General features: G+C 40.9%; 1 protein-coding gene across 1 annotated transcript in view; it reads right to left on the minus strand.

Annotated features, from left to right (window-relative positions):
- Window positions 1–236: 236 nt before the first annotated feature.
- The window catches only part of GABRA6 (gamma-aminobutyric acid type A receptor subunit alpha6), a 48,115-nt gene continuing 31,074 nt past the window's right edge, over window positions 237–17,277 (minus strand). The window contains exons 7-8 of the mRNA XM_056852103.1: window positions 3,337–3,594; window positions 237–333 (exon numbers count right to left, since the gene is read on the minus strand). Coding sequence (XP_056708081.1) covers window positions 280–333; window positions 3,337–3,594 — 312 coding nt within the window. The 3' untranslated portion in view covers window positions 237–279. The remainder of the gene's footprint in view (window positions 334–3,336; window positions 3,595–17,277) is intronic.

The following is a 17,277-nucleotide window of genomic DNA, read 5'->3' on the forward strand; positions in this document are numbered from 1 at the left end:
CTGGAGATGCAGGGATTGAACCTGGGACCTTCTGCATGCCAAGCAGATGCTCTACCACTGAGCCACAGCCCCTCCCCAAAAACAAGAAGTGACCGACAGTAGAACATGTTCTTGCCATCACCATTGGTCGCATTCAGCACATTGCGTGGATGATGTCTTCTACATGCTGAGAATTCAAATCTTCAATTTACAGTCACAGCGACTAAAGCTTCACAATTGTCCCTTGAAGTCATTTAGCCCATCAAGTCATTCTCTCCTCTATCACTCCTAAGTTTGTACTTATAAGTTGGGTTGATGGTCATTTTGGAGATGCATTGCAGTAGGTTCGAAAAACTGAAAGAAAAGATTCAAAAGAAAATTCAGTCAAGTACTCTCTGCAGGGCAGTCAATCAAGCAACCCAGCTACTATTGATTTTCATTTGTCTCACAAGGCCTAAATCAGCAACATATTGTATGAAAGAATCATAGCTGACTTGACTCTATGAGACCCAAAGTTAAGAGTACGTGACAATGACTTTCTAGCTGTTTCATTTATACCCATTTTTCTCTGCAGTAACTGAAATGCAGTTTGATAAAGGCTTACTGTTTCTTGTACGATCCTCTTTGGATCGTACTTTTCCAATCTATCCAATTGTTTAAAAATGTCTATTTTTTATATCATCCATCTGATCAGACTTCTCCATCTAATATTCAGCTAAACTTGATACAAAACTGAGGCAGTTTGGGGTTCACACAAAAGAACACACATACCACAGTGTCACGGGCTACTTGAGACCAAGTAAGCATTGACTCACATCCACTGTTCATACCAAGGGCCCATTCAGATGTGGGTGAACTGTCTCCAGTTTTTTATCATTTAATAACTATGTCATCACAATGTTAAAATTAATTGCATCAGCCATGAAGGTCAGAACTGGAAACTTGCAATCCATCAATTGCCAGAATGGATGGGAAGTTCATTGGCTACTGTTTGACCACAGAGAGACAAATAGCATCATTTTTGAAATGTCAGTATATGAAACTCAACCTTTTCCCACTGCTGCTTGCTTGGATTTTCTGGCCCCCAAGAACCTGGATCCTTGTCTTCCAGGCTTCATTTGCTGCCTTTCTGCTATCCTATTAAGCATGCATACCTAGGAGAACAAGAAGAAGTTTTCCCCTAACTCCCCTCTTTTCTTTGGACCTGAATTTTATGCCTTCATTACATATCATTTCTTCAGTCTTCATACTCTTTCACTCATCCTACCTAAAGGGAGTGATTCTAAACAGTTCTGCTCAGAAGTAAGTCCCTTGTTGTTCATGTTGGAGTATTAGATTAGCAGAGTGCTCAAGGCCCATAACACAGCAGAGTCTATCTGGTTTATGCATGCTGCTAAGAAACAAAGTTACACACAGAGCCTCTTTATCTTTGCCAAATTAATACGAGTCCTTTATTGTAAGGAACTCCATTCTACAGGAGACAGGATTCTAATCTAGACTAACTAGCTAGGATGGATAGAGATGCAGGAGACACGTCCTGCCTTCATGGTTCCAAGATGGAGAAGAGAGATAGAGAGAAGGTATCAGCCAGAAGGAAGGAAGATTCCCTGAGAGTAGCAATCTACGCATCAAAGGGATAGCATCAAAGCAGTAGAAAGTGAGGATGTTCAGGGTTCTGACCTATCGATCTCTCTGACTCTCGACAGTCCCCCTCTGAAGTCTGAGGCTAAGAAACAGCACAAAGTCCTTCATTTCCAACATGGTAGCAGAGGATGGTTCCAATCCATCAGCCTCTCTATCAAGCTTGTTACTGCCCGCCCTAGCTTGCAGAGTGGTGAATTCCACTGTGATTATGAGAAGTGTGAATGCCCTAGATAAACCATGAAATGCAAGGCATTACTACAATTGCATGTGTGTGTGCTAGAGAAACCATTTATAAATTGATCTTACATAGTAGAGGATGTCGGACTCCTCTAGCAACAATTATTTTAATACTTTGATTTTGCAAATTATAACAATGCCATCATGCAACTGCCATTAAACATCTGTCATCATTGAAAACCCACATTTATCCAGGACTGAGAATATAACTATTGTAAAGACTGTGATCTAGACATTGCTATTTATAGTTTCACCTTAGCTTTTGAATTTGTCACTCAGCCCCTGAACAATCACACCAGAAAGCGCATCAATGAGATTCTGAAACAGTAGCAATAAACCAAACAACTCCCCAACAAAATTTTGCTATGCATCTGAGAACTTCACAAACGGCCATTCTATGGAACTGCAGGTGAGAAGCACCTTGCTTGGCAACAGCCGTTTCTGTTTGGAGGCAGCCACTGTTTAAACCACACCAGGATTTTAATCGTTTCATGGAAAGTAAAATTTTACGGTTGCAGTTTCTCCCCATTTCACAGAATTATGTTTGATAATAAAATTCTGGACTTAATAAAAAAATCAAGAAATAGTAGGACCAGAAGATGCCTTTAAAATATATATTTGCATGTACTATCAACAGCACGTCACAGTTGACAGTGGTCAGAGACAGCAAACTCTTCCATCTATCCCATCTCTGGGTATGATAGCCCGATGACTCTCAAAACAATCTATAAAACAATTCAGGAAGAGGCTGCGCCGGTGTTTGGGCCCCCTGTGCCGGCATCACCATTACTTGCGCCACCAAGGATGGGCCAGATGCCAGCGGGGAGGGCCAGACACCAGTCTCCCGGCACTGCCGTGGCAGCCACCCAGGGATGCTGGCTGGGCCTTCCGCTGCTGTCCCACTGGTGCAAAGGCCCACACCGGCGTCCCAGGGGGTGTTCCTGGGTCGTGCCGGGAGGGCAGAGCTGCCAGTAGGCAGTTTCCTGTCCCCTTTTGGCCTGGCACGCTGGTGGGGGAACAGCGTTGCTATGCCTGCTTTTTTGCTGGTGCAGCCTCACTGTTCTCTATGGGGCAAAATGCCCCATTTAAAATTTTAAAAGCTGGTAAAAGGCTTTTTAAAGCCTTTCAGCGGCCGGGAAACAGGTTTGGAGGCGGGCAGCGGCGCATCGGCCACGCCGTCCCCGGCCCCCGAAAGGTGAGGAATGGGCTGTTAAGTGTACTCCAGTATGCATATAGAACTCTTGAATGAGTGAGCTTGTCCAGTTACTTCAATGGATAAGGTAAGATCCATGCATGGACCTTCATTAAAGAAAACAGAACAATCCGATGGATCATATAAGCTCGATATACAAAGATCTATGAAACGGTGTTTATATGTATTCATTTATATAACTGCTGTATTCAAACTAAACTTCAGTACTGGACCGCAGAACCTCAGGGTGCAGTACTGTGTCACTATAGAAGATGACTACTCACTTCCATTGTGTCTTTGGAAAGGTAAACCACCCAGTATACTAGGTTGAATCCTGCAAATGCCACTGGGAAGAGAATCCGAGAGTACTGATCTATTTTACTTGTCCCTCCAAATGGGGGAAGTGGTGGTGATGGTGAAGGAACAGATGGTGGCTGACATTGAGATGCACTACTGCACAATAGGCCTGCTTCAGGAGACTGTTCTGTTTGAGAAATCATAGGATTCATCCGCTTCTTCAGATTGCAGTTGGCACTGGAGGGCTGTAGGGAGAAAACACGGTTTAGTGCACAGTTTACAGGAATCCCCGTTCTGAAGCTTTACTCACTGCTCTTCTGGTTCTTCTCCTTTTTGTTCTTTTGTTCTTTTTTTTTTTTTTTTAAATCATGTCATAAAATTACCACGAAACAAGAAAGCTCAGAAATACTGGAAGTCATTGTTGACAACATTCAGATGTATATGTGCATGCATCTCATCACTCTGATCTCCATCGTTGCTTGGCAAATTATATTTAGTGGAATGCTTTGACATAAAATGATATGAGAAAACACAGTTTACATAGGAATGCAGAATGACTGTTTATTAAATCAGATTGAAACAAGAAAGTGAAATATGTGGGCAATAAATGATGTATTTCCTCTTTAAAAATCTGTTACTGTCAAGCACAGAGTCTCCCCTTGGATATTACATTCATTCAACAATTTAACTTCATGAAATTGCCTCCATATGCCTCTCCTCTCCTGTAGCTACTAGAAAGTAGCAGTTTCTCCGTTTTGGATTTCAAGTATTTCTTTCCTTTTATTTCAGGCTCATCTGACCAAAGGTCTTGAGCACAACATGCATAAAAATAAAATAATATTAACATTATAAATTATTAAAATGTACAGCAGAAGTAACTTTGAATTCTTAAAATACCTGAAACACTTTAAAATTTAAAAAAACAACTACCAATAAAATGAGTTACTTTACAGGCATAACAATAACTACAATAATAATATCACTAGTTAACAATAGTTTAGCTTTGTCGTGCCTTTAAGGAGACTATTATTACCAGATATTTCGTGACACATTTGGTTATTTCTGGGTCAGCATCACCCCACAGAAATGGGACCACCCAAGAGTCAGCAGGAAGATGATATCTTTATAAAATGGGTGCAGTCCAGGTGGCTTTGGGTGTAGCCCATAGATCACAGAATAACAAAGGGGGATCTATTGTGGCAATTAGTTTTTTTCTCAGTTTTGAAGTTTGCATAATCTCTTACATTATTTATTGATTTAAGAATTTAGGCAATTAATATCCCATCTTTTGTAAGCAGAATCTCAAAAAATTATCAATAAATGCATCCACAAATTAAAAAACCCCCATAAAGCACAATATAAAATAAATGTCAGATAAGCAGCCATAAGATATCAAAACCGCAACAAAAGAATCACTGTAAAAACAGCAGATTGGATCCAACCTGCTTTTTCACTGAGTTTTCTAGGATATTTCTCATGATCCCCAGTATTTCCCATGATCTCCAATATAGGCTTTAAGGTGGTCTAAAGGGACTCATTTCTCTCTTTTTCACCAACAGAAAAGTTGGTTGAACCCAGCCCAATAAATCACTCTTTATCAGTGGCTTTCTGAATTAGGTTAGATTTGAGTCCAGTAGCACCTTAGGGACCAACAAGGGTCATTTATACATGGGAGATTTTCCCTTGGATTTGTCACTCTCTAGATGCACATTTTCCCCATCCAAACACTCAAAACTCAAAAATAAGCCCCCATGCAGAGTTTTGAGAATTCGGAAGGGGAAAATGTGCATCTAGAGAGCAGCAAATCCAAGGCAAAACCTCCCATGCATAAATGGCCAAGATTTTTGGAGTGCAAGCTTTTGAGAGTCAAAGCTCCCTTCATCAGATACCCTGATGAAGGGAGCTTTGACACTTGAAAGCTTATACTCCGAAAATGTTGCTGGACTCTGAGGTGCTACTGAGCTCAAATCTAGCTGTTCTACTGCAGACCAACATGGCTACCCTCTGAAACTTTCTGCGGTAAATAGATCTTAATATGTTGTCAGAAGACCAGGAAAAAGATCCTGGAATCCTCAGCTAGGAAAGCATTCCTTAACTTTTGAGCAATAGGCAAGAAGTCCCTATTTCATGAGACTGGCAAACATACTTTGGATAGCATGGGTTCATATACTGGGACACTAGGAGATCTCAAATCCAGGGCAAGTTTCTAGGGATGGAAGTGATCTCACAGGTACTTTAAGGCCACTTACTGTTTTAAAGGTTAATACCCATGCTTTGACTTGAGACTGGAAACAGGGAGTCAGGATAGATACAACACTGGCCCTGTTACCACCCCCAGTGACCACCCCCACCAATGAATTATGGACCAAATGAAATTTCCAGACATACTTTACCGAGACAAATGCATAGATCTTCCTCCTCCACTGAAGTAAGTGGATAAGCTTGCTCATGTAGAAGTGCCATATAGAGCACATTACGAGGTTCTATAGTAGACTAACTAAGGCATGTGTAACCGTAGAGATGGATTTCTTTAGAGATGGATGCAGCTTTTCACCCAGTTTAAATTGGGGGAAAACTTGCCCAGTCACCAACACAATCTGCTTCTGGATCTGGGAGATCCAATAAAGCGCAAACATTGTCTTTCTGGGGGAGTATGACAGGTTGCATAATTGGCTCTCACAACTAGCTCTACTTGTGACCCACTATACATTTTTATCTATACAGTTTATACATCCAAGGTGTTCAGGGCAGTGTTAGCTCTTATATTTTGTCCTCACAACAACCCTGTATTGTAGGTTAGGCAGAGAAAGCATGACAGACCCAATATAGAATTGTGTCAAGACACTAAATCTCTGGGTGATATCTTCCAGCAGTTTCATGTAGACATTAAACAGCATGAGAGAAAAGATACCACATGAACCAAGGGTAGAGTAGTATTCTCCTAGCAACACCATATTAGACCTGACTACCAGAATGGAATAAAATCATTGAAACACAATGCCACTTAGCCCCATCCCAACAGGTTGTCCAGGATACTACAGCTGATAGAACTGAAAGTCTGAACATTTCAGGAGAGCCAACGGGGAGGTACTCCCCTGTCAGCTGCCCCTGAGGGCAACCGAGACAATTTCTGTACCACTTCTGTCCTAGATGTGAGGTTGTAAAAAATCCAGATAAAAATCCAGAATGACTTGGAGTTGAGTCATTGCTGCTGTCTTGAGTAACTTGCCCCTCCCCCTAAAGAAGGAAAATTAGAGACTGAAGGTTGTTTAAATCTCTGAGACCCAAAGCTGTGCTTTTAAAACTATAATTTTGCCAGAACCTCTTTAAAGATAATTTGCATGGCCTCCTCCCTCAAGGAGCGCTGATATTCTGTGTCATCCTTGTGGGACAGTTACTCATGATGGAACAGTTGTTTTCAGGTAGGGGGTCTAAAGAATGGAGTCACATAGGCCATTTATGACTGGGAGGTTTTGCCTTGGATTTGCCACTCTCTAGATGCACATTTTCTCCATCCGAATTCTTCAAACTCTTCATGGGAGCTTATTGTTGAGTTTTGAAATTTTGGATGGGGAAAATGTGAATCTAGAAAAGCAGCAAATCCAAGGCAAAACCTCCCATGCATAAATGGCCATAGAGTATGAAAGGTTGAATTTAGTGCTAGTGCAGAAACAAACAAAACTAATAAATAATTCTGTTGGGTGCTATAAAGTTCCATTTTACCCTAAAACAATGTACCATCTAACTGAACCTGCTCGGAGGCTTTATACAGAGATCTGTAGAGCTGGGGTAATGAGGCTGTTTGAAGTATTCATTATGTTATTGCCATTTTAATTACAACGATAATGTATTTGCAGGTACTTAGGTAACGTACATCATTTGAAGTGTATGATGCGTAACAAATCTTTGGTACACAAAATGAACATAACACAGAACAGTCAATAAGTATCCTTTCATGTGATGGATATCAACCTATATATTAAAGAAAGATATCTACAGTATTGTCCTAATAATCTTTCTTCAATCAAGAAAAAGAAAAAATGCCGCTGCCTCCCGAAGGTAATGAAATAAGATGAACAGCCCAGTTGCCAGTACTGCTGATTGCAGTCTGACGGCAGGAAAATTAAATTAAGACTGGAAAATGACTACCTGGGACCAATAGTAAATTAATAACATTAAAATTTATTACTAGGAAGCATCATAAACCAATAAAACAAAGGGATAGACCTAGAACGTCAACCTGCATATTCTCACTGCATTAAGACACACCCATAAAAGTAAACTGAGGTAAGGGGTTTGGAAGGAATTGCCATTTCTCTAACAACTGGAAGCATTTTCATGTCCCTAACAACAGAGACTTCACTTTCAGTTTGAGAAATGAAGCCTTCAATAAATAAAGCCTTCAATAAAGCACAAAAAGCTGGATTTTACATAATGGGATACAAAGGAGCCATGATGATGTCATAGCTATATGTTCTCCCTTCTCTTCAAGTTTTATGTTTAGGTCTAGGGACCTATTTTCTGAACGCCAAAGTACCTCATCAAGTCCCTGCACCACCTCTCCCAATTCTAAAAGGCCCATTTCTTGAATCTTCATCCATCAGCCACTCTCATAATCCTATATAACTATATAACTGACAAGGGAAATGGTAGGTAGATAGATAGATAGGTAGGTAGGTAGGTAGATAGATAGATAGATAGATAGATAGATAGATAGATAGATAGATAGACAGACAGACAGACAGATAGATAGTTAGATGTGTTTAAGAAGCACAGACATCTGATTTTGTAATTTTCCTCTTTCATGGCATGCTGAAAACAGATTTCAAAGATGACACCATAGAGCTGTCACAGAGGTAAAAAGGAGGTTATCCATGTCAGCTTGTGATAATCGGAATCAGAATCCTGCTGAATAAATGGACAGTCTTTTAGCCCGAACCACTGTTTTCACTCTCAGTCCCCATCAGGTCCCACATAAGATGTCCTGCTTTACCAAGGAAATGAAAGGACCATTGCCTGCTTTTAACATGGGGTGAAAACGCATGGACGCTTTGTCCTCCTTTAATCCCTGTTTCAGCCAGGATTCAGCCGGGATCGAATGCATGCGTTTTGCCTAATGTGCGTTCAATCCTGGCTAAAACAGGGATTAAAGGAGGATAAAGAGACCGTGCGTTTTCTTGGTAACTTTTATTGGCAGAAATCTTTAGCAAATCTATAGTACCATTTTAAGCAATTACACCCTTTCAAATCCTTTGAAGTCAATGAGCTTAGAAGAGTGTAGCTTTGTTGAGTGCCAGCGTGGTGTAGTAAACAGCAGTGGACTCTAATTTTGAGAACCAGGTTTGATTCCCCACTCCTCATGACTGGCAGACTCTAATCTGGTGAACCGGGTTGGTTTCCCCACTCCTCTACATGTTGCCTGCTGGGTGACCTTGGGCTAGTCACAGTTCTCTCCGAACTCTCTCAGCCCAACCTACCTCAAAAGGTTTCTGTTGTGGGGAGGGGAAGGGGATTGTAAGCCGCTTTGAGACTCCTTAAACATAGAGAAAAGGTGGTTTATAAAACTAATTCTTCTTCAGCATGGCATTGGAAGAGAATTATATCCCATGCCAATTACGTCACATAGACAAGCCCAGGATCCTCACCTGTGTGCTGATTTATGGTGACTCTAGAAAGGGGCTTTCAAGTCAAGCGAGAAGCAGAGGTGGTTTTTCCTTGCCTTCCTTTGCAGATTCTTCCTTGGAGGTCTCCCTTCCAAGTACTGACCCTGCTTAGCTTCCGAGATCTGACATGATTGGCCTATACCATGCTGCCTTCCTTCCCAGGATCCTCACCTATGACCAGCTAAATTCCAACATTGTTGCAGCTGTTTTGTCTTTCATCTTCTAGTACTGCCTAGGATTATGTGGGGGTTCAGTATGGCAAGATGAATAAGAAAGCTTGTAGAAGTGGGCTTTGACTTACAAAAGCTGGAATAAATGTCATTAGTCTTTGTGGTGCCACTGGACTTCTGCTTTATGTTGCTACAACAGACTAACACAGTTACCCTTCTGGCATCTTTCACCTTTGGACCATTCAGGTAAACACAATGGGTTTCAGCTTTCCTTTAATTGAATTTTCCTCACCGCAGTCATAAAACCTGTCCAGCTGTGAAGCAGCAGGAAATTCCAGTCTCGACAGTAGGAAATGCCTTTTGGTGGCAAACATCATTGCACACCAATTACTGGCCAGTGGCAAAGTTCATGGATGTATAATTAAAATTATGCCTGCTGGAAAATAGTATGGTTTAATGAATGAGACAGCTCTAATGGCTGATCTGGTACTTGACCTGGTTATGTACCACATGATTCAAGACTCTTGGTGTAAATACTATAGTCTTTCATACTTTGGTCAAGGAATCTAGATCTTTTCTTACAAAACTCTATCCTTAATCCTTTGAAGAGAGCCAGCATTTTGTAGTGGTTAAGAGTGGTGGACTCTATTCTGGTGAACCAGTTGGTTTCCCCACTCCTACACATGAAGCCAGCTGGGTAACCTTGGGCTAGTAACAGTTCTCTTCAAACTCTCTCAGCTTCACCTACCTCACAAGGTGGGGAGAGGAAGGGAAGGAGATTGTAAGCCAGTTTGATTCTCCTTAAAAGGTAGAGAGAATCAGAATATAAAAACCTACTCTTCTTCTTCTTAAGGTGTGTGTGTCAAGTAGTAAACAATTTATGGCTACCCCTTAGGATTTTCAAGGCAAAAAAGAAACAGAGGTTTGCCATTGCCTGCCTCTGTGTAGAGACCCTGGACTTGCTTGGTCTCCCGTCCAAGTATTGCCCAAGACTGACCCTTCTTAGCATCCAAGATCTGACAAGATTGGGCTAGGCTGAGCCATCGAGGTCAGGTCCACCATCAAGATACAGAGCTCTCTCTGGGTGAAAAGCATGGTCACTTTATCCTCCTTTAATCCTTCTCAGCCAGGATTCAGCCAGGATCGAACGCATGTATCTTGTTTTCTCCCATGCCCAAACATGAGCTGCAACCTTGAATGATGGCTGGGCATGAGAAAAACGTGATTTAGAGCTCTGTACCTTAATGGTCGCATTTGGTAAGAAAATATAATTATTTAGCAAGAAAATATAATTATCTGAAGATTACTCAAGATGGAATCTGCTAGCAGACCATAATTGTCTTTTATCTTGCTGATGGATTTGTACTGGACTCATTCAATTGCAATATAATTAATTCTGTTCACTTTTTCATACATATTTACATTTCATGTAGCAATTTAGTGCACTGTTATAGCAGTTGTGATTAATGACATTGTTATCTTAATTGTATGTATTATTGAATTACACGAATTATTTTTAATCAGTGGGCTCAAGGTGATTTTATTGGATGTTTTCTGACCCATATGTTATATTTGTACTTTCCTCTTGGCTGCACAAAGATGTTCTGGATGAATTTCCATGGGGTCATGGCCTTTGCTCACCCTATGGCCAGTGGCAACGCTTGGCAGTTGTGGAGGAAACAGGAGAGAGAATGTTGACTTTGTTGCTTTCCTTGTAAACAGTGATCATCTATTGATTGTGTTTATTTAAAATATTTCTCTACCACCTCACCTCTAAAGTGTTCAAAGCAGTTAGTGAAACAACCCTTTCAACACTGATTTTAAAAAGGTGAAAAAAACCTCTATACCTACTAGAATTTAACAAACTCTAAACCAAACATTAAAAAAGTAAGGGAACTAATAGCAGGTTCATGCACATGTCTTTTGGCATGTATTTATGTATTTTATTAGACTTATAGCCCGCCCTTCCCAGTAAATGCCGGGCTCAGGGCAGCTCACATAATAGTAAATATACAATAAAACATCATAGACTTATAAAACCAATTATTTAAAACAGCCCTATAAGATGATAAAATGATAAAATCAACTATTCCCAATGGCGCTTGGCTTGTGACATAAGGCCACAGTAGGGCCTGCAGGTAGTTCACATAAGATGCAGAGCCTGCAGATGGAGTATGAATTCTTCCTTCATCGAGGAAAACAGAAAATTCCTATTGGTCATGCATGCACCATATCAATATTCTTCATTACTTTGAAGTACTAATTATATGTACCTGTTCATGTAAGAGACTAACTTCTGTGTGCTAAACTCAGTACTAGACTAAAGCAGAATCTCATAATGGAATGTTATCTCACTATGATTTCCCTCTCTTGAAAAACAAACCCACCCAATCTGCTAAAATTTAACTCATTCCTTTGTGTGTCTATGGGTGAAAACGCACGGTCGCTTTAGCCTCCTTTATTCCGTTTCAGCCAGGATTTAGCCAGGATCGAACGCACGTTCAGCGAAACGCATGCGTTTGATCCTGGCTGAATCCTGGCTGAAACAGGGAATAAAGGAGGCTAAAGCTGACCGTGCGTTTTTGCCCTATGTGTCTTTGACGTTTGCCCACAAACCCAGCTAATCTGGAGATCAATCCTTGCGATCACTTCTTGAACAGTTACCCCTGACTACACAGGCACAAAAACCAGGCAAAGCATCCAATTTGATAGTGGTCGGGGAAAGGATGCATCTGACTGCTCAGGCACAAAAAAGGGGCAGACGTAAAGTAATTCTTTGCATTACACAAGTTGGTCAATTTAATGTATCCAAAAGACCATGACCTCAGGGAACACTGCCTCTGTTCCAGTAAATGAGATGATCTGACCCAAGCAAAAGGAGCCACAAGCGGCAATGGCCAAGTGTCTACTGAGCTGGAGTAATGCTGATAAGCATGGTCCTGCGCTCATGATGAATTTCACTAAGGAACAGTTAGGCAATTCAAACAGGAGCTCTTACATGTAATCAAGGGAGTTAAAGCAAGATATGGTCACCAGGAAAGGACAGTCATCACAAAATTCTCAGTATGCCCAGCAAGCACGGTATATTGTACTTGGAAACTAATGAGACCCAATGCAGTTCTTTCAAGATAAGCGTAATGCGTTCCCTGAAAGGATCCCAGCAAGTGATTGGATCACTGCATTAAGCGCTAGCTACACAGTGCTTTTATTAGAAAGGGGGGGAAATACACAAGGCTTACATCTCTTACAAAGTAGTACCTGTGCTGCTTTTAAGCCTATCCATATTTGGTTTAAACCAGCATATTTATTCCATTGAAACCAATGGAACAGGAGGTGTTTATATCTTAGCTCTCAATTTAACGGGGATACGGATAAAGATACAAATGAAGATTAAGGTTATACAAACGAATGAAAATGCATACTTTTTATAAAGCCACTCTTCACAACCCAAAAATGCTGTTTTTGCTAAAGAGGCTCAATAAGGCTGAATAAAGCTGCACATGAGGGCTTGAATCCTATGAATGAGTTGTGTCCTCCTGTCTCTGCTGCAAAGTGCACTTCATCTTCTGCTGTAACTTCCATTTGCACAAGACTAATGGTTTTCAATGGTTTCAAGCAAGCCCAGTATTTGTTCATAGGATCCAGAGTATTTCTCCTCGCTGGCAATCATGATGTTTTTCTTCTTGTAGCTAAGAGTAGGTCAATGGAGGATTTTTGTTGCTTACCCACTGATGTTCAGAAAGATTGATGAGCTATTAATGGTTATTAATGACTTCAAATGAGGAGTTAATGACTATGTGGTGATTACATTTCAAAAAAGTTGTGCAGGAATACTTTTGGTCAGAAAGCTGCTCAAGGACAATGTGTAAGTTATCACTGTCACACAGATGTGGCTTCCACACAGCTGGTTCCCATGTTGAATATCTGTATGTAGGATCCACAGTGAATGAGCAAATTGTATAGTTACTTCCCATATCAGTATCATTCTTTGCGACCAGTGGTGCTGCACAAGTAATCTTTCTATATCTCGTGGTTCCTGCCCACGAATGCTACAATTATTTAAGGTTACTTTACATAAATAGTAGGTACATATTTGTGAACTGGAATAGTAGGTACACATGACTGTGCCCATAATGTATCCATATTATTCTGTTTTGAGGACAAGCACTGTGTTTGTGCATGGCACATATTTTTACAGTAAATACAAACATGAACAACTGTGTTGTACATTCTTTCATTGACCAATATGAGATCCAAAAAGGACCAGACGCGTTTCGGCCTGGAAAACCCTTTCCAGGCCGAAACGCATCTGGTCCTTTTTGGATCTCATATTGGTCAATGAAAGAATGAACATCACAGTTGTTCATGTCTGTATTTATTGAATGTGTACGTTTTTGTCTGTACTACGAGTTTTATGCTTTTAATCTATATGTGCACCTTATTAAAATTTATATATTTGTAATTTTAGCATTTTTCAGCTCAACCTCTTTGGTTTGTAATCAGCATTTTGGTTGAGTACCATCAGGTTCCCCCCCCCCACTTTTTGGTGTTTTTACATATTTTTACAGCTTGAATCAGGCAAGGGGACAATACAAGGCAAGATTCTTAACACCAAGGTTTTATTTTTGTCCTTCTTATAGCCCCTGCTCTACCTTTTCCTCCATTTCCCTTTACTTATTCCCACTTTGCTTTATTCCCCTTTCCGTCTATAAGGGTGTATTCTGCTCAGCAACAGACTTTGATTCCCCCTAATGGGACAAACTTCTGAACATCAACAGTGAAATACAACTATTAAAACACAACAACATAGAGCCACAGTGGGCCTTGAGTCCCCACAACATGTAAATACAGAATGGCCCACACACAGTTCAAAGAGCACTGCAGGTATATTGTGATAACACAGAAGCATACAGCTAATCTACATATGAAATGGCCATTATTTTCATCAGTGACTGTTCTAAAACTCGGATTAAGCTGATAGAAGGTTGTGGGTTCAGTGTGTTTTTCAGTTCTTAGTTGTATTTAACTTTCCAGTCTATGCGACTGTTCTATTTGCTTTTAATTTGTCTTTACTTTTCCCAAGTGGGCTCTTGTTGTAAACAAATGAATTTCTTAGATTTCTCTGAGTGCATTAAGCGCTCAAGGCCTTAAAATGAAGATTCATATGAACACATAATGTTCATAGGTGGGTGGTTTCGGTGGGCAATTGCCTGCCAATCCACCCATCTGCTCTGGAGCAGGATTGTGTGCACGGGCAGCTGTGTACAACTCGATTATGTCACTTCTGGGTTTACTCCTAGAAATGCCGCATCACAGTGACCACTTTAGCACTCAAACCCCCAGAGTTTGAGTGCTAAAGTGGCTGTGGCAATGCGCCGCTTCCAGGGGTAAACCCAGAAGTGAAGCAATCGCGTTGCACACAGCCACCCCAGCCCCGCCCCCTAAAACCTCCAACTGATGGAGTGGGAGGGACCTGGCAACCCTACGAACACATGATGTTGCCTTACAATGAGTCAGATCATTTATGTATTTACTTATAGTCTGCCTTTCTCACTGAGACTCAAGGTGGTCCAGCTTACTTTGTATTGTCTTCTTTGAACTGTAGTGGCGTTCCTTAGCCTTAAGCAGAGACAGGTCCCTTCTACCTGGGACCCTTTTAAGTAGAGATGCCAGGGACAGAATCTGGGATTTTCTGCCTTGAAAACAGTTGCTCTAACACTGAGCTGTTGTCCTTCCAAGTAATGTATAGCTGCTATACTATACTCCACTGCATTTTGCTGACACTTCGAACTATTTATTTTATTTGTACCTTTTATTCATGCTGTACTCTAAAGAGACAATTTATAACTACTGTCATATTTTCATGGAATATTTTAAAGAGACAATTTATGCCTATCTTTATATGTTTTATGGTGTATTTTCAAGGAACATTTATATTAAAATATCTCCCCGTGTTCTCTGCTTTAAACTGTGCATTTTGCGATCAGCACAGCATGTAGTATGCCAATATCATAAAATGAATATGTTCCTAAATGCCATAAAACTTCAAACCAACGAATATAAATTTGTTTAATTTCTGGTTCCCTTATATCTTCGGAAGTATGTACCTTTACTGCAGCTACAGTGGAAAGTAAAAGAAAATAAATGATAATAGCATTAAATCGACAGCGAGGAAATGCACCTTTCTTATTTCCTTTGTAATGTATTAGAGTCCGGATATAGGTGTGTGCTGTAATGCTAAAGCAATCAGATTATTGCTCAATATGCACACAGAAAATTAAACAAGAAGGTACATCACTAGGAGCTGCAGGCATAATTGTTACTGACTGCCAGCAGGGTTTCTACTTGTATCCTTGCAGTTGTTATTCAAGAATGAATTTATAAAAGCATGATGTGGCTGCTATCATTTCTACTGGCTTGTGACAAAAAGCTCCCTCACGCCACAGACATAAGGATGAGTGTCTAGCAGTGCGATCCTGAAAGAAGGGGCCGAAAGGGGGTTGGGTGCGGTGTGAACCCTGCCCCGGCATAAGTATGGGCATTTACGCCGGCGCAGGCCACTTATGCCAGCATGGGGAGCAGTGCCACACATGGGTGCCACCGCAGCCTGGACGGCAGCATATCTCCAGCCCTGGGGGTGTTCCCAGGGGCATTCCTGGGGATGGGGCTGACTTCAATCAGCTCCCTAAGCCCTTTTCTCCTGGGAATGCTCCCTTTTGCTGCCATCGAGTTATGCCAGAAAAAATGGTGGCATGGCCCCATGAAACTGCAAAGAGCAGTTTCACAGGGCTTGGGGGATTTTTCTGATTGGTTTGCTCACCACAGCACAGCAAACTGATCAGGAGGCGGCCTGGCTGCACCATCCACAGGCATGCCTCTACTATCTCCCACTTAAGATTGCTCTGCCTCACACTGATTGTGCCTCCTAAGTAGATTCACACCCTTCTAAGTCCTTTGAAATCAATGGGTTTAGAAGAGTAACTCTGTTAAGCACCACTAATCTCCTATTTGAATTCTGGTTCCAAAGTCAGACCATAGTTTGGAATACAGTTTTCCTAAGGTTATCTCCAAGTAGAGTTTCTAGCTCTTTCAAGTTACTAGAGCACACATATCTGTTACTACTCTTAGAAGTGAAACTGTAACAAATCATCTACTCTGGTTTGTGCGGCTGGTCAGATAAAATTCACAATTACAATATACAATAACCACTCTGATTGCTTAATATGAAGTGGAGCTTTTCATTGGTCAAGCCCTGAAACCTGTTCCCATTTTCCTATGGCTGAATTTTATAATAGCGGATTATGGGAAAAGACAAAAAAGGCAACATCTTTCCAAAACCTGAATACACTTTTGAACTGGGAAATCATGTATCTGGGTCAAAGCTGTTGGTCTTGAATGGAAAATAGTAGATGATTTGGAGTCATGGTTTTACGACTGGACCATAGAACATGAGGTCTTTATCAACTCTTATTGGCTTCCATCCTCTTCTGTTCATTGAAATTGCTTAGCCATGTGGATATTTCACACTAGATGTCAGATTCAATTAAATGAAGTTATTATATATACAAAAGTCACATAAATGTTAACGTATTAAGCACAATTTTTTAAAATGAAATTACAAGTACATATCTCACTGGATCAAATCTATCCCACCACTCTTTTCAGCAGTGGGGATATGGAATGGTATAGTATAGCCCAGTCTCATCAGATCTTGGAAGTTAAGCATGGTCAGTACATAGATGGAAGACCACGAAGTCTTTGCAGAGGAAAACAATGGCAAACCACCTCTGATTAATCACTTGCCTTGAAAAACCTCAGGGGTCACCATAAGTCGGCTGTGACTTGACAGCACTTTACACACACACACACACACAAGCAGAACATGATGGAGATATAGACATCTGCTCCAGTTTGACATGGAAAAAGTCAGGGCCACACCAGCAGTGGCAAGCAGAAGAAAAGAATCAAGATGTTGAATAACTGTTTTATTGTTACTTCCTGATCCCGATGCGTTTCACCTGTGGCTTTGTCAGGGGATCTATTGTAATGAGGGAAAATACACTAATGTAATAAAAACAAGTCATAACACACACAC

This window comes from Euleptes europaea, chromosome 1 (assembly GCF_029931775.1).
Source record: "Euleptes europaea isolate rEulEur1 chromosome 1, rEulEur1.hap1, whole genome shotgun sequence".
NCBI classification, from domain to species: Eukaryota; Metazoa; Chordata; class Lepidosauria; order Squamata; family Sphaerodactylidae; genus Euleptes; species Euleptes europaea.